The 19,097-nt window shown below is 42.1% G+C and overlaps 1 protein-coding gene across 1 annotated transcript in view; it reads right to left on the reverse strand.

Annotated features, from left to right (window-relative positions):
- Positions 1 to 6,235: 6,235 nt before the first annotated feature.
- trappc9 (trafficking protein particle complex subunit 9) overlaps positions 6,236 to 19,097 on the reverse strand; it is a 153,441-nt gene continuing 140,579 nt past the window's right edge. Inside the window, exons 22-23 of the mRNA XM_083680159.1 lie at positions 7,523 to 7,746; positions 6,236 to 7,247 (exon numbers count right to left, since the gene is read on the reverse strand). Of these exons, the coding sequence (XP_083536285.1) occupies positions 7,068 to 7,247; positions 7,523 to 7,746 (404 nt within the window). The 3' untranslated portion in view covers positions 6,236 to 7,067. The remainder of the gene's footprint in view (positions 7,248 to 7,522; positions 7,747 to 19,097) is intronic.

The following is a 19,097-nucleotide window of genomic DNA, read 5'->3' on the forward strand; positions in this document are numbered from 1 at the left end:
CATAAACGCTCAGTTACAGAGAAGCTGTTATCGACTTTACATGAGTTGGATAGGATACCCCACAACCATACCATACATTAGGCTGAAGAAATCATTCCTTCTGTAGCTTAGTTACAGTATATGGCTTTACCTCCAGCAATCTTTGCCAGGGGCACCGGTGTCGGATTGGTTTGTTTCTGAGTGGTCTGTGGTCTGTATATTCACCAAATACCCCCCCTCAGCCTCTTGAGAAGATTTACATACTGTATCAAGGTTATTGAAATGTCTGACTGGACGTGACTTACTTCCCAATATTGAAATAGAGGAAATGAATTTAATTGAACTCTGGTTTTCATTCTCTTTGGGTTTCATTTGCATGAGCCAGCCATACTGTACTGTATGCAGCAGAGCATGGACTGCTTCTTTGAAGAGAAGAAAAATAATTCACTTTTTCTTTGAGACATGAACTCATAATTTCTCCTATTGTGACGGGTAGATGAGCAGGGTGAAATGGCCCTGCAGGAAATGCAAGGACAAGTTGATTATCATCAAAATTGCAGCCAAATCTCCACAGGATTAAAAGGGAAGAAATTATACAAATTGGACAAATGTAATTTAGTCTAATCTTGGACTATTTTGAGGAAAATGTAAAAAATAGGTCTTTGCTCCTCACAGATCTTAGTGAAGGTCAAATCTCCAGCCCTTTAGAGGTGTACCATTGATTGTCATGATCATATTTATGGTTTTGTCAGTTATTTCAGTTATTGGGGTGGTTGATGTTCAGTCAAGAACAGTATAGACTTATTAGACTTATTCGTCTTATGATCTTTTTCCAACCACAGACTTAAAAACTGATGGTTTTTTAGCAAGCATTTGTTTTGTTTCTTCTTTCTTTCTTTTTTTAGTCAGTATTCCAGTTCTCCTGAGGGTTTCTCAAAGTTCCTAAGTTGTTATGTTTATTTGAGGTAGGTCTATGATCTCTGTAGGTGCCAACAATGGCCATCTTTCAATCCCTGACTTCACCGTCTTTGTTGACAGTGTCTTTCTGTGACTGAGGAGATGAGCTTTAATAATTTATCCTATCAGGGTGGACTTATCATTTCTTATAAATTCTTAAGTTGCAATATCTTCAGTCACCTCTCTCTTCAGGTGGAGAAAAATAGAAGTCATTGAAACATGTAATGATGCCACAAGACTGACTTGTCCACATATTCAAGAGGTAATGTCCTGATGATGGGTTTTTCTACGTTTTGATGCATCACTGAGCCTGATTATATTTTTCCGGTTTGCTCTTTTTGAGCACTGTAACTATGGACAGTCGCTCAGCTACTAGTATAGTATTAAAGAGTCAACAATAACCATTGATTTATATTCAAAAGTCAATAAGTAACTCACAAAGACTGTTGCAACTTTAAACATAGACTAATCAACATATATGCTTAAGGAGTGATGAAATCCCCCCAGTAGAAAGCTTTTTGTGACAAGCAATGTGCAGAGACCTCAATACATGCTTCTGTTTCAGCTTCCGTTTCAGAATAGAAAGGACAGATAATCCTCAGTGAACTTGCATGATTGTTATTAGGTCAGAGTAGCCAATGCTGCACAAGTGAGAGGTACATTATACTCTACCAGTGGTATAAAACGAGGAGGAGTGTTTGGCTTATCAGCTGCACCAGACAGACGCTGCATCCAGGCTTCGCTCTGTTCCCTGCCAATACTATCTGACAATGGCTTGGAATCCACAATCATGCCCAAACACATAAAAAGAAACCACTTTAGAGTGGAGATATCTCGGTTGTGTTGTTCCATTCCCCTTTTCTGTATAATACTTTTATACGAGAGAGTAAAAACAGGATCTGCTGTTTTATTAATCCAAGCCAAAAGCTAGAATTTTTTTTTTTTGTACAAATTTAAAGATGTAGATCTGTGTGTCTTCGTCCTACTCAAAATGTAATTGCGCCCACCTCATCCTCTGTCAACGATAACACCTGTACGGCTGCTTATCTATCTTAATAACCATAAACAACTAACAGATGGAAGGCAACGCTTTCATTTGTTTGCTCGTTAATGTGCTCTGCTAAATGATCCTCCCTGCCACATCGTCATGCATTATTCATCGTAACGTCTAAACTAAAAAGCTTGTCATGGGCAGTGGAACTTTTTTTGTGCAAATGTTAATGGTTCACTGTTCCTTTGTGGATTTCAAAAGCTTTGGATGACGTGTGTACATGTGTGTTCTGGGAAAGATTAAAAGATACATTGAGCATACAATTAACCCAACGGTGAGGAGAATTCATTACCAGAAGCATAGATAAACGTCATTAAACAACCACATGCGTCTTGCTTCACCTCTCCGTGTCCTGTTCTGCTGTGGCTCCCTCAAGACTTAGAATGCTTTGTAGTAAAGACATGCATACCATCCGCATGAAAAGAAGATCTTTAAGACCTAAGATATTATTAACCTCTTTAGTATACAGGTGTTGAATACAGATGTTTGAACTCACGGGGCACTTATTAATATGATTCCTGTGTGCCACCCTCCCCTCACATGCCTGTAGAGTTGCTGCATATGCTATCTTGCAACATTGAAGAAAATAGAAGAAAACCTGAAGGAAAAACTGAATTGTGTTTTTTTTGGAGCTACATCCAAGAAATGTATTTGATTGGTTTGACGTATTGCAAGGCGTCACTCAAACAGATGTCCACCCCTTTGTAGCTACTATCTGCAAAGGATTTCCCCAGGCTTTCCAAATTGGCTAAGCTTGGACTCAACGAGGTTAGGTAATGTATCATTTCTGTAATTAAAGGAACAGTTCAGGTTTTTCAATGTTAGACCTCATTTTCCACTTACTTGTGTGTTGCAGGCTCATCCAGACACTTTCTTCATATCATATTTCCATTATTGAGCTTTCTTTGGCTTTTAAAACATCTCCACACAAAATGTTAAAACACAATTAAGTTATTGATGGTAGAAAAATATGATATAGTTTTAATAGAAAATTAGCTGTCATTGTGCCTTTGAATAGAATGAAGTGAGAAGAAGAATTGAGCAACAAATTGTTGTGTGTGCCGATGTCATAAGAAATGAGTACCAAACCGAGGGCAAAACAGTGGACTAAGTGGAACTAAGTGGAACTAAGTGGAAGACAAAAAACCCGAACTATCCCTTTAAATTATTGCAAATACAGTATTCATTTTCAAGTCTTCAAAAGAGAATAATATGTATACTTTTTAAGTCTTACACTTAGATTACAAATTGTGATCAAAGCATCTGAGCGACTGAGGAAGCTCTCTAAGGTGTTAACAGATTCGTAGGTTGTTTTATCTAAGCCTTTTTTTTTTGTTGAGAAAATGCTTGAAACAGAATTTCCAAATCCAGTATCTTAAAGTATGGACTCAAGTCTTATTTTTGGTGTCAAATATGGTTACTTAATCCACTTTAACCTCAGGATGTTATTCTTTGAAATGTGAAGTCACCAAAGTGATATAGTAGATCAATATAGCTTTTTTAAGGGCAATGCACAGTAGGTGACATTCACACCTGGGACAGACATTTTAACTTGCATCGTTTTAATACGTTTACTGAAAATGGTAATACAATATATATATAGGTTTGGTGTAAATAGATGTCTCCGCTCTGATATAGCTCCCTGCTTCAAGTTAAACAAACATTGAATACAAATAATATACATAGTGGGAGCCCATAAACTTCAAACCCCCACAGAGCAAACCTGCCGGTGGAAGCTGGGGTGGGTGGAATGCCCAAAACGTACTGGCATAGCCAGTGGCGAACAACAGCTCAGCTATGGTGGAGTCTACATAACTCTGCTCTTATAGGCTGTCCCATGAACATCTGACATGTTTTGCATAACGTGAGTAAACTCCAATTCAGTCAGGACATTTGTCGTTTTTAATAAGTTCAATGAAAATGGTAATACATTAGGTTTAACACATTTCTACGGAGAAGGATGGTGTCTTGGCTTGGCCAATAAAATTGCTTTGTAGTGGTGAATGTAAGCAATTGAATGTTTGAGTGCAACTAAGCTATTACAGTCATATTAAATATAAATGCCGTTTATATTGAATTGTGGAGCTGTCCTCTTTATTGTCTCATGACTTTGAAGGTATGATCAAATTCATCCAGTTAAACTGGGATCCTTTCTATGATACTGGACTTTTATTTATTTATTTTAACCAGGGACCTTGTGATAATATGGTATGTGCCTTAGTGTGCTACGCCACCTAAGCGCCCTGAACCTTTATTTTTGACTGAATACGCTGGTAAAGTTTTATCATAAAAAACAGGTTTTATATATGCCTGTGTAAAATAGTAGATAGACATGGTAATTATGACAGTGAAGATAATAAACAAGAGTATCTGGCCTGTAAGCACTCTTCCAGATGAACAACAACAACAAAAAAAACATTAGCTCATAGTGATGCTTCCTACAAGATGTCTCTCTGTGATGACTGTGAATTCTTTTCTCCACCCAATCAGAGTGAGGAGGCTAGAGTAGGGACAGTGGGAGTGCAGGAGCGTGTTGTTATTTCCCTGCGGTAGGTGTTCTCACATTGATAAGTAGCCTCATTCAAAGCCACTTGTTACAGGAAAACCTCCAATCACTCCAACAGATTCCCACTGGTCGGGTCGCTCCCACCGAAAGGGTTGTATGACAGCCCCTCAGCCTCTTCAGTACCCAGCCAGCCTCATCTCTACCTATGATCTCCTGTTAGCCCGATGTGGCTTTGGTCTCGCTGCATAAGGCAGAGAGGCCTGCAATGAGACTGCAGCCTCAGAATGTATTTCATTTCTACTTCTACTTAAATCACCCTCACTCTCTGAACTAGCCACTCTACTGAGCATCCATTCTGTTATCTGGTGCCAGTATTGACCATTTCAAATGGTTTATGGTTTAAAAAAAAAAAAAAAAAGCATTGCTGTTGTTTTCTGCGCTCTAGTCTTATTGCTGTTAAGGGATAACAGAATGGAACATTCGCACAAGTGCACATTAGCAAAGGCAACTGTGACACCTGTTGGTCAATGACATCATTAATGCAGTAAGATGTAAAAGCTGTTACATCTTGTTGTATGTTAACATTTATGGCATTTAGCAGATGCCTTTATCCAAAGCGACTTACAACAAATACATTTGACTAAGTAAGTGAATCATCTATCCGTCAGTCCTCAAAAGAAAAGATAATTTATGCTTGGACCAGGGGCTATTGGCAGTCACAATGCTAGAAGAAAGGAAGATTATTATTATTATTATTTTTATTTTTTTATTTACAGGAGAGAAACTTGCACAGGGGGGTAGTGGGGATGAAGAGGTCTTTAGGAGGGACAGTTAAGATGTAGCCTGAAGAGATGGGTCTTCAATTTACGGCGGAAGATAAGTACGGTAGTGGGCTGTTCTTTGGAAAAGGCCACAGTACCTATTCCACTCTCACCTAGTTGCCCTATCTCTGCTTACCAGGAATTGTTTAATTTCTGCTCTACAAGAAACAGCTTCACTTGCTTGGACATAATGGCTTTTTATTCATTGTGGCAGAGAGAGCTTTGCCTTGGGCTCCAGGTTTAATATGATGACATTTTGTTTTGCAGAGGATTTACTTTACTTGTGTGTGTCTGCAGTGTGCTTCAAATTCACTCTCCGTTCATTTCATCTGCATTATGTTTGGCCTCTTGCACTTTTAATTTACCTCTGGTAATGCCGGCGTGTTGACGCATCACGCATATCTTTAAGGTCATTCGGCAGCTTTCTTTCGTGTGAGTTTATGAGGAGACCACGGAACATTCACAGTGTACCAGGTCCAGAAGATGCCTGTTTGTAGACGCTGGTTTGGTTCGTGTGTGTGTGTGTGTGTGTGTGTGTCCAGAGTGATAACATATGCAAAGTGTGCACAGATGCACACTGGGAAGCACACTTACAGATCTCTACTCAGTAGTAGAGGCAGGACCCAAGTTAAAAGTCAAAATGTGATTTGCAGTATAGATTACATTCTCTCAGGGCGCTTAGTGGCGTAGCACACGTAATCGCAAGGTTCCTGGTTCGATTCCGACCCTCGACATATCTTGCATGTCATCCATCCTCTCTCTCACCCATCCTTCCTGGCAATCTCTACTGTCTCTCTCAATAAAGCAGATATGCCCTAAAAACATATTTAAAATTGAAAAAAATAAAATAATAATAATTACATTCTCTCATTACCAGCCAGAATGCATTGCATAGGTACTCATGACAGAACACTACTCAGTTTAACATTTATTATTTACATGTTTTGAAGGATACACATTATTGGCAGAGGTGCAGAAGCCCACACAGAGGAGGGTAGGTGAAAGGGTTATATTACAGTCACTGTTTCCACTTGTATTCAACAAAATGTAGTCATAACAAAGAAACACACAATTACTTAATTGGTTATTCATGTGTAATTACCATTTGCTAATTGTAGTGGCAGAAACAAAAATCAATACAACTGGTTACAGATTCAGGTGAAGGCATAATAAACCTCTGATTCTCGCTATAGTACTCCATTTCTACAGCATACAGCGCTAGAATCATACAGTATTCCCACGTGTATTATGCTTGATCTCTGTGATGCTGGTTTGACAGATTGTCGTGGTGTATTTCGAACGTTCATACTGTATAAAGGGTTAAGAGCTCCTCACCATGTTCCCTTTGAAGCACATAAGGACTGAGGAGAGATGACTACTGTAATCAGTTCAGTGCATCATAGAAGGTTGGAAGAAAAGCAAGAGAGAGGCCTTGTTATAACACATACACAAACAGAAGCAATTCTAAATGTCTAGCAAAAATCCGACAACGATTTTATGATTGGTGTCATGGTACTGAAATATATTGGACGATTCATTAAATATTTCCCGGTAAGACTTTATACCTACTATATCCTTTACGTGCTTTGATATACAGAGTACATACATTCCTAAACAAAGTTATAGCACATATTTACAGGTGATTGTATGATATTGGCTGGCATATTTAGTCCATTGAGTCATAGTCCTCCATTTCCATAATGCTCCGTTCAAACTCCCGGTGCTGTGAATCTTTGAAAGTGAATCCCAGGCTCTATGCCAGCGCTTCCATGGCAGTGTCCAGGGCCTTGATGTGGACACTGGGCAGACCAAACCAGGCTAAGGGCAGCTCCCGACCAGCGCTGTCGTCCTGAAACTTGATATTCAGGTAGAAGTCTCCGGTGTAGAGGAAGAGCAGGGCGCCGACACAAATGGAGTTTTCTGTGGGGTTCACCTGGAGACAACAGAGGGAGTTAAGACTTATTATTTTACAGACCTACAGAGAACTAATAAAGTACAAGAACTCTTTTGCCGCCTTCCTCGTCTTACATTGCCAGCAAAAACCAAGAATCAACCAGTTCTTGCTGTTTAACTTCTGCTTTCTAATCCCATCCCCATGACAACAGCAGCCAAAGTGTTACATAATGTGAGCAAGTGTTTCTATTTTTCCACATCACACACTGAGAAGTGACGGTGTACTGATGTGGCGCTGGCGATAGTCCGACTCACCGTGTCGATGTAGAAGGTGTTGGAGCCGATGAAAGTGACAGCATCCTGCAGGTCATAGTTCTGAACCCCATTCTGGTAGTCCTGGAAGGGTACAACAGTCAGGGCAAAGGGGCCAACCGCATTTTTGCTCCGATTGGTCAGTTTAACCTCCAATGGTACAGCGTCGCCCACTTTACAATCGGCAATGATGTCACAGTCGCACGGCTTCCCGTTCACCACAACATCTGCAGGGTGGAAAAGAGAGCAGGCGTCAGTTAGGGTTCTGTTAGGACCGTACGGTGGAGCAGAGAGAAGAGGGTGGTCAGGGTTTGTGTTAGGACCGTACGGTGGAGCAGAGGGTGGTCAGGGTTTGTGTTAGGACCGTACGGTGGAGCAGAGAGGAGAGGGTGGTCAGGGTTTGTGTTAGGACTAGAGAGGGAGCTGTGGTAAGACATTCATTGGTATTGTGTGCTTCCCTCCTTCCTCGAACAGCACTGGTGTTCTGCATGGTTGTCTCAAGACCAGATCATTTATACCCTTGAAAAGAAAAAGGGGGCTGCGACTGATAACAAGTCTATTAGATACAGCATGTAGAAATGTATCTGTGGAGAAACAGGGCTAGTGTGTCATTGAGCTTCATAACTGAAGTGGAGATTGTAAAATATGTTGTGGAGCAATTTCAGAGAACAAGATTGGATATATTTACAAGCATTACTGTATTACAAGCAAATATTTTTGTTAGAACCACCCATTCTTGAAGCTTGCCTTTTCCATCTCCACTTAATTTGCATTAATCAAAATGCAGCCTGCACATGAATAGCCTATCGCATTGTTTCTTGTGAGGGATCAATAGACTTGTTCGCCCCTAAAATACATTTTATTGACATTAACAGAGAGTGCAGGAGCTGTGAAATCCTATCAATCTCATGCATGGCTAATTTCTGTCAAAAAGGGACAAATGAGATTGTATGAACACAATCCCCCCCCCCCCCCCCTCCTCTCTTCATACTCCGACATAAACGCTTCTCTCTCCCTGTGACATTTTCAACCAAGTTGAATTGGGGGGTAAATACAATTGAGTTAATACTGATATGGCACCCATTTGGCTCAGGTGGAGTGGAAGGCAGGCGCCACTGTTTGTTTTGACAATGAGTTGTCCTTTTGCACTACGGGAGTGAGAATAAGCCCTTCACTAAACACTGGAGATCCCAGGGCTCCAGCAGAAGACCCATGTAATGACTCTTGAGAAACACATCATAACCATTAAAAACGCACGCAAAAAAAACACAAACACACACAAACACGCTTGCTGTCACACTCTCTAGTGTCAAGCCCGTGGCTGTGATAAACACTGCCAGTCAGAGCTGTTGAGTCTGTGTGACAGGGCTGATGAAAGAGTGGGGCTGCGTTCAGCGCCGCCGGTGTGCGTATCTGTTGAGCACAGGGGGCTTCGCAGGCAGCGTCACTGGCAGACACAGACAATGTGCCCGGAGGGGGCAGTCAGAGAGCTGCATCCCCGGAGAGCATCAGGGTGGGCGTCTCCCCCCCACCCCCCGAGGCCTTGCTGTCACAGTCACAGTTGGTGACAGAACCCCAGGGAAGCTGGAACTACACCAGGGTGACATTCAGCTATACATCTGCATTGTGGCTTTACCCTGCAGTCTCTCACTGTACACCCCACTCACATCAAACGTCCTACTATATGAACCCAAAATACACATACGGTGGTTATATATAGAATTGTTTAAGGGGACCATGCTGTCTGTCAGAAACGGTTGTTTTCAAAAAAGTGTTCTCAGAAAAAAGTGATTGAATATGCATGACAGTGGAAAGAGTGGGAGGGAGATGACTGGAATGGAAACCAAGCCAAATAGTAAAAATATCATTAGTGAAATGTACCGTCACAGTCAATTGTTCCATTAGCATTGAGTAGTCGAGTGTTCCTCAATAGAAATTCACTCTATCGGTTATAACCGGATTCTGCTTTCCATGTTTTCTTTTAACATACAAGACAACATTAAGACAATGATGTTACTGTGGCTCCGTGAGTCAGATTGAGAAGAGCTTCATGTCATCTTGGCTTAAGTACTGTATATGCATTTCTTGGAGGACGTGCGGGACATTGCGCTAAGAAACACACACACACACACACAGCGCTTTCATAGCCAGCAGAGCCGTCCTAATGCGACACCTTACTAAGTGGTTATATTTAGTTTTTCAAAGGCTTGTTGCTAGGAGATGTGCAAATTATAGGTATATCGGCTCTAAACAGGGATGATAAATTCCTCCACATTAAAAGTGAACAAAAGGACAACCAATGTGAGTTGAGCTGAGGTGCTGAAGAGTCCCCCCCCCACACGCTCACGCACCCACAGCCTGAACACACGCCACAGTGTTCACTCCTCTCTTCCTCTACGGTCCTATACAAACACAGCGTTGAAGCGAGCGCTCATTAACGGTACCGCAGCACGCTCACGGGAAAGTAAAAAACCAGTGGGAAGGGAACACAGGGTTCCAAGGGAGCAAACTTGCTGTGAGAAATAACTAGGATACTTTATAATTATGCGAATGACACTGGCTACATGAAAAATCAGTGTTATCTGAGATTGCCTAAGCTTTTTCCATTAAGTGCTACCGCTAATTTATACCATTACGAGTGCTATAAAACACAGTTTAAGCTATCGCATTTCATGTTTGGTTCCCCATCATCCCTGTTGTTCTGACATGTATCCAGGCTCCCCAGCATAACCAGGAACAACATGCCATCACCTCTAAATAAGTAATGGACACTGATTTGTGCTCCTTGTAACCGATAAACAAAACCAAAGGCGGAAAAAGACGAGGCTTGATTGGTTCCCTCGCAAGGCCTTTAGCTAGCATCTTCGACGTCTCCCAAGAGAGGACGAGGTACAAGGACATGACAGATTGGTGCTTCTTAATAGCATATGCTGCATACTGTATGTCCCCTGGTGCTGGGTTGAATGTGGGTGTTAAACACCCCTCCCGCTCACTGTTCTCTAGCCTCCCAGCATGGCTCTCTGTTAACCAGGTGTGTGATTGAACGGAGTGTCTCCGGGGGTGAAGTGAGCCCACCTATCCACAGGTCTGCCCTGCCGTGGTTGGAGGAACCCAACGAGGCAGAATTAATGGGGTACGTAAAAGGGGCCGGGGTTTCCAGGTGCAGAACCCCCCCCCACTAACAACACAGCAAAGCTAGAGAGTTAAAGCTCAAACTCAATAAATTGTCCCCTTCTCTCTCTCTCTCTCTCTCTGGTGAGAGAGAGAGAGAAAAAAAATATGGTGGGAGTTGATAGGTAAGTGTGTGGGAGGTTGACAGGGGAATTGTACTAATAAAACAGGCAGACCTACAGATAAGTAAATGCCACCAGACTGGGTATTCAGGGAATAAGGAGCTGGCAGAGAGAAAGATCACTGCGACAAACCGCCAGAGCAGCTGCTCCGTTTGAAGCTGCAACAAGTGGTCTGTGGCTTTTACATTCGATCAACAGGTGAGAGTGGGAAGAACGTAACTTGTTACACATTCAGGGGAGCATTTGAATTCCTTGCGCATTTCTATGTTTTCACGACAGAAAACTTAATTCTAGAGAAAAAAACATCGGTTTGGAATTGTTGCTGGGATCTAACAAAGAGGCACATGGTTGATATAGTACATTGTGGTAACTTGGCAGGGAATAAGGCTTGATCGGGCTTTGAATTCCTCACCCACATTGAAGTGATGTGTATGATAGCACATTACATAACACATTTAGCCTGTGTTGTTGCGGTTGCTGCAGCCCTCTTAAGGGCCTGTTTTAATGTGTGCGCACAGCTGCTGGTGTAGCTCCACTCTGCGGTAGGAGGCAAAGCGATGCGGCGTCACCACAGCAACCAGGCTTGGCCCCGGCAAGCGCTCGCCCCTGTCAGTGCAGGGCAGTACAGTAGCTCTTGTAGAGAGAGAAAGACACACACACACACACACATCTGGATACACTGCATTACTGTACACGTGGGTGACAGATAGAACGAGCGAGTCAAAGAGATGAAACCTTGCCTTCCTCAATGTGTCTCTCTCTACTTGACATGCAGTGGAGGGACCAGGTAAGGTCTCCATGGATGACAGCTTGTGTTCAGAGAGGTGAAAATACATTTGTGGCCATGTCTTGGTAGTTTGGAAGTAATTTACAAAGGGGAATGATATATGTGTTGGGGAATCAGACGTTGTGGTGCTCTTTGGTGAGTGTGGCTGTTGACTGCAGTGAGCCAAAGTGGCAGTGTTCCATCATAACCCACACAGGCTAGTGTCAGGGGTAGATACAGTGGCAAGGGTAGTGTGGTGGATGTCTAGGATTTACCACTCTGTACTTCAGCTCTTCGGAGGTGAGATTCAAGAAATAAAGTCCTGAGTAGCCACAATATCTGAGTCCGGTATTTATTGCTTGCAAACAAGAGACAGGAGCCTAACAGCAGCCCAGCGTACATCTGGGGGTCTGTTCAGCGCAAGTTGAAGGCGATTATCAGGGTTGTCTTTTATACTGATCAATCGACGCTTTCTTACTGATCAATCGGCGTTCAACACTTCACACTTATCCACCTTCCTGTCGGCAAGATGGGTCTGTTCCTTTGTTCTCGCTCTCCCCCACTACTCCCTCCGAAACCACCGCTATCCATATTGTAATCATCTGCCATTTCTCAAAACAATGGCTATAGAACTTTAGAGGTGTGGCAAGAGGAAATGTAATCACAGTATTCACACAAGTTGTATCAATCATACGAAAGTGCATATCCTTCAAACAGTTCTATCAATGTATTTTCCATAACAGGAGATAGTGTCAGGGGTAGATACAGCGTTAGGGGTAGTTACAGATTCAGGGGTAGTTTAAAACGCCACGGTTTCTATTGATAGAGTTGGGTCCGATTTATTTATTTATTTTCAAAAATAATAATTATAATTCAATGCTCACCTGCTAATGCTGCCATTGAGCAGGTGCAATATGTGCAAATGGTGTCGTAAACAAGAGGGCACGGGCGGTAAAGGAAGGTCATTGCGAGTGACTGGAACTACAGAGAAACGTTTAGGAGGGTGGAGAGTTGCCCGTCCCCACTTTTGACTTCCTTCATCCCCCAGAATCTCAATGGAGAGATGACAGTTTCAGGGGTAGTTGATGGCCCCTGGAGAGAACCCCAGATGAGCTTTAAGAGAGAGGTGTGTTCATGTTGTTGATGGGGGCACCGGGTCTAACAACACACGCTGCCCTGCGACCACTTTAGGCCAGGAGGGCCCTTGATGGATGCACTGATGGAGCCTGAGTACTGTATGTGCTTGTAAAAGGTTGTGATGTGCCGTGGTGTTACTAAAAATAACCAGCCAGCCTCTGATATCCCCCCCAAGCCATCTGCCCCCTTTTATAATGATCACTATAACAACCACACACTATTACTGTTGTCTTTCGCTTCCATGGACAATTGGCATTTTAAGGCTTGATTCTGTTTTATCCAGAGGAGAGAAGTCAGACAAATGCAGTGTTTTTGTATTTTTTTGGTCTTGTTTACAGTTGAGGAAAAGATTCAGACACACACACATGCACACTCACAGGTTGTGGACTAATATTTGACACCTTGTGACAAACTTTGGAGCTGGGGGTACTCAGTCCATTTTGGTGTATATGTAGCAGCATAGCATATGTGGCATGATAGACTGTAAACTGCTGTATAACTGCATAATGAATAAATTGGTAGATTAAAAATTCATAACATTACAGCAAATTTATAAAAGGTCTGAGTAATCTCCAGCCATCTGTGCCTCCTTTACAAATATAACACCAACTGTGTAATTATGTCACTGTTAGCAGCACATGTTTCAAGATTATAATTTATTTATCTAAAAAAAAAAGAAAAAATCCTAAAAAAAAAGAAAAGAAAAAAAAGCATAATGAGTTGGCTAGCAGTGGGCTAACCTTCCGCTGGGCCCAGGCAGAAAGGTTGTGTTGGGAGCGTTCTACTGTTGTTTTTTAAGGGTGTGAGTTTGGGGCCTCTTCCACTGTTTCCACTAGTTCATTAGCCAGAATGGCAGGGGCCCCCGTCTCTGCAGCACTTATCTCCCACCGAGCACATCTCAGTTAAAAGCCCTTAAAGCCTCGCAGCCAACTCTGTGTGCATCATATCCACCTCTCATAAAGGAGCAGTGGCATTGCTCATCCCCCGACCGTGCTTTCATCCCCCACCACGGGTGAGGGATCACTTGAGTTTCTGTAAATAAGACTGACAGTGGGTTTTTTTTGTTTTTTTTTGTTTTTTTTTCTCCCCCTCTTCAATAAAATAGGAGTGTAGTGTAGCCATAGCTCCTCTCTTCCTCCTCTTTCCTCTGCCTCACTCTGTGCTGCTGAGTCCAAGGTCACCATTGAGAAACATCATCATCCCTCACTCTGGGCCGGGTTTGAATAAGGCTTTAAAAAAAACCAATGGAGTGCAGTGGGCCCGATCAGGGTGAAGATGATTTCACGCAGGTTTCATTCTCAGTCCCCTTTACAATGCAGACAGATGCATCTCTGTGATATGTTAGCTCACTTAGATCACAACAAGTGGGACAGAGAGTGCACTCAGACTCTGGGGAATACAGCCACACAAAACACTTGTTTCTTTTAACAAGGCTCGACTACACCGTTACTGTGGAGGGCCATTGACATGGTGTATGTGTCAGCCAAACGCTTTTACAGTCCCACGATGGATGCCGTTATAAGCTTTACACTTCCGAGACAAAAATGTTTGTCGAAGATAATAACGGTCCAAAGCGAGGTTATCATTCACCTCGTCTCTTCACAAGACTCTCGCCCTCTGGATGACTGGCATTTTGGCTTCTAGCTAAAGACAGAGCTGCTTTCCGACATGCAAAAATATGAGAGCGCTTTAATTAGTGTAGGGTCTATGGAGCGTGACTAGCCCCCCCCACCCACCCACCCACCCACCCAGAAGAAAGTAGGAGGAAATGTTTCCCTCCACTCCATGAATAAAACTTATCCCAGGTTCCTCCACACCGAGATAAATATGGGTTTCTAATTAGTGCTAACAACAATGGGGGGAAAATGTGACGGTTTCCATAGCGTTTATATTCCAGGACACCTCACAGGGATGAGACAAGTTGCACTTCTTTGTAGACCCTCTGTCTTGAGATATCTCTCTATAGTCACCATGGCACCGAACCCTATAACACGGAGCATGGGGGAGGACGGGAAGTAGAGTGCATGGCTATATGTATTCCTACAGTAGATTAGTTTACAGGTTATGGCACGAGACAAGCGGGGAAAAGCACTATTTATAGATAGAACCATAGTTTTTCCTGACCTTGTGACCTGAGCAGGGACAATTTCGGGGCACTTGTTACAGAATGCTGTTGTGGTTTTACAGTATTCTTGTGTACTCCCCAAAACGTCTACTCTTCCTCCTCAAGCAGTAGGTAGCAACCCCGATTCCAATCATCTCAGCCCCCCACCATCTCAGATATCTAGAGACAGTTTCCCCCTCTACAGCACAATATACACACACACCCACAGCCTAGCACCACAGTATATTACATGCTCCCCGCGGGGAGGAAAACACAATGATTTTAATGTGCATATAAATCCTCCAAGTATCTACACACTTTTATGGAAATATAAGAAACCTAGGAAATCATGGCGTATCATTAGTGGTGAAGTAGGCAGAAATTTCCCTGAGGATGCAATCGGTTTTTCCTCCTTTTATAGTGTTTATGTATCCATTAAATTAATTGATGGTGCATATAATCAATTAAGAGTGAAACCACTTGCTCCCGAAACATTTTTATTTGGAAATTCAAGTGAGCATACTATGGCACTTAAACTGTTAGTTCTGGGGTTCGTCTGCGGCAGCCATATCATTAAGCTTTGTGATTTCTCTGAATCAGAGATCAGTCTTCATACTTAACACATCATCAACTATTCAATACAGAACAATCTCACATCTTTCACGTTGTTAGGGAAGGGGTAAAAACCATAGGAGGGCTATGCTATTTGCTCAGCACATCAAGGCTGCCAAATATCAAACAAAAAAGTTCAGCAAGAGGGGAAAGTGCTGAAATCATTCAAAGTAGTTTTAAATCACTGTAAAACATTGAGAGTAAGGATAATCTCCTCATGTGGAAATATGCCCGACTCAAACTAAACTAGGCAATGAAATCAACGAGAATGACTCGTTCACATCACTGTGATATTGTGAGGGATGAAATTAATCATTATTATCTCCAGCACCATATGTCTACATGTGTGTATATAAAAATAATAATAATAACAATAAAAAAAGAGATTTTCTACATTATGTAGTCAAAAAAATAAGGAAGAAAGTGCCTCAGGAAATGACCTGAAGATGTCAACTCGTGTCTTCTTTTTTTTTTTTTTGCATTACTTGCAGCAGTTGTCAAACTAATGTGTTTTAGCATTCGCCTTCCAGCTTTTACTTGGAGATGAGGGACTGGAAAGTCACTTATCGCTCACTAAGAGACCCAACCCCAAGTGGACTGAGCATTTCAATCATGGTGTACATTGGTAAATAAACTGTGTGTTTGCCAGACATGGAAAGTGAGAAATGATTGTGGGAGAGTCTATTCTCTGCAGCTAGGGAAGTAGAGTGGTGCAATACAAAGGAAATCATTGTGCTTTATTAGGAGACAACACGGTCTCTTCTTAAACCCCTTGTGAAATCAATGCCTAGTTTGTCAATTCAAAGGCGAACAATTAGATGTAAAAGCGATGGTCATTCAGATGTGACCTCAATAGAGACCTGTCACAATAATAGCCCTAGGCTTCTTACAGTGTTTACTCAAAAATTCATTAGTGATATATTGTGTGGGAAGCTCACATTATGACATTTGCTGGAATCGACCACTCCTAAAGCTCAGTTTCCCCGTGCTCATAGTTATCTATTATGAACAACAATACACAATTCCTCGCCACTACAGCAATAATCAGAGCACAGGAGTCAAGCAGCGCCAATATGAGAACAAAATGGCCCGTTAAGAGACCCGACACTCCTCTCATATTACCTCAGTGTCAGACAAATGATGTGCAATTTATTCAGTAATTCGGGTGTGAATGTTGAAGACAAACTCCTTTCCGACTATTAAAGATGTCAACAACAAATAGAATGGGCATCTGTTCTTCAATAATGACATTTGACCATGTCATAACAACACCAGGAGTTACACTGTCTATTTTCCCTTGGCTTAATGTACATAACTTTTTTCATTCTGCTTGGTTGCCTAATAAACTTAGAGACTACTCACCCTTGTCTGATGCACTTAGAAAGCCTAGAAACTTTCGACCTCCCCTACCCCCACTCTCTCTCCATCTCTCCAAATGGAACATCATTACACACCACAAGAGTCTGAACCACTGCGAGGTTTAGGCTGTGCTCAGTCATTCATCCCCATGTCCTACCCCCAACAAGATCCTTCCATTATTTAACAAGAGAAACACATTCATCTGTAACCAAACAGCATTACAAGTCTAATTATGTCATTGCTACCCCTTTCCACTCAATACAATTTGCTGCCACTTGCCCCCGGTCCATCAATGACAATGGAATCCTGCCATGTGTGGGATTAATGAGTGGAGAGTGGATAAATAATTAAGGCCTAATACAAAGTATTCCCCATTAGAGCTCCATGTCCCATGGAGAGGAGTGGAGGGAGGCAAGGAATCCCACCGCTGACTCGGTTTATAGTAACAGGGCCCCAACAGTTACCTACAGTACTATTCCGACAATAAACTTATGGGGTAACAATTCCACATGCAAACAATGAACTGAGAAAGTGTCAAAGTGCAAACACAGGTTTAAGCCATTTCCAAAGGCTAGTGAGTGAGATAAATTAAACTTTAATCTTAGGGACCCAACAGCCAAACCCTGAGGACTACATGTTTCGCTGTGTAAATCGGAAGCCACTGGTTCATGTCTGAGCTGGAGAGGAGAGCAAGGCTCGCAGGATCTTTCTCTGCACAAAGCAATGAGCCATTTACTGCAGATCCCTGCTAATCACATATAGATAGAAAATAATTAGAATTCTCTTCCCCCGGCAGATTTCGACAGCCGGGGTGTTAAGAGGGCAAAAAGAAAAACAGCTGCTCCACTAACTTTAATCTGATAATCCAACAGTGAGATACAGTAGCTGTGCGAGCCTTATACAGAGTGAACGGGTATTCACATAGGTGTTAAGCCACGTGGCAAGATGGAGGTCAAGATGATGTTCACACTTGGAGGAGAATGAGATCAGATTTCCCTGATGATGGCTGTTCGGTTGATACAGTACGTGCTGGTTTTTTATCAACAAACACGCTTTTCCTTCTAACTTCTATTTGTCCTCCAAGCAAAACTAAATACTTTCAGTTACACTGAACAAGAAACGTAAATGAGGTACACATTGGGGGAAAAATGGAGCAAAGGCTGAACAATATTTGTTTGGAGAATCACAAGGAACATTTAAAATGTCTGTTACCACAGAAACCAATCCCATACAGTGAGCCTGATGAGAAAGCTGCCTTACTGTTCATACTGTAGCTGATTGGCTGGAAACAATAAGGCCTTATCTTAGGAAAAATGAAAATAAAACAATAATCAGATAAATGTCCAAAAGACAAACATTTCAAGGTTTCATCATATGATGACCTAACTGTCAAAATGCGACCAGCAATTCAGCTCCAACACTGTTGACGTTCACATTCCTCTCCACTGAAAGCCTCCAGGGCTTTTATGACAAACATAATTCACTAATTTGTCAGGCCAGTCCTCCAACATCGCTGAACATCAAACTCTTCAAAAGAGCGTGGTTCTGAGTCTATTCACTAATTACATCTTTGCACAGATCACATCTGATTAAATCTGAATGTATTTTTTCTTGGGTCTTCTTCAGCTTGAATGGCGGGGAGATGTATCATTAGAATTAATTGGACAGTACCTTTCCCATGTACAGTACAGCAGGCACTGACTGCAAGATATTTCTGAAACATCCGTTACCACGGCACGTGTTTTACTTGATGACAGAATCCATTAGACTGCATTTGAGCATAGATAATGTCCATGCCCAGCATAATCTTCAAAAAGGGGCTTTATTCGAGTGACAACACAACAGTTTGTGTGTGTCCAGTATATAACAGTTTATATATATAACAATACATAACATGCTGAGTCTCTTCAGTAAAGACATGTTTCATGTGCAATTACACAACTGATGCAGACTAAAATCAGCAGACGTGTTTGCAGCAAAGTAAATACAATGTCTACTGTGAGATAAAGATTGTATACTCTGAAGACAAACAATAACAGAACTGGTTAAACAGCACTCAACACCAACAACAACGTAATAAGGAATTGTATTCATGCACCTACATAAAAAATGCACTATTCCCAATGGGCAGTGTACGGTAATGAGAAGATATGAAGCCTCTACCGCCATCAAATATTTGCACAGTGGGAGAGTATAGCACTTAATTGCACTGGAGAGGCATTGTGTAAAGGTTCCACCTCTTTTTCCCTTTGACATAATCTAGAAGAATGGAAAACCAAACAGGCGTGTGGACAATGGCCCCGCCGT

This window comes from Argentina silus, assembly GCF_951799395.1.
Source record: "Argentina silus genome assembly, chromosome: 11".
Lineage (NCBI taxonomy): Eukaryota > Metazoa > Chordata > Actinopteri > Argentiniformes > Argentinidae > Argentina > Argentina silus.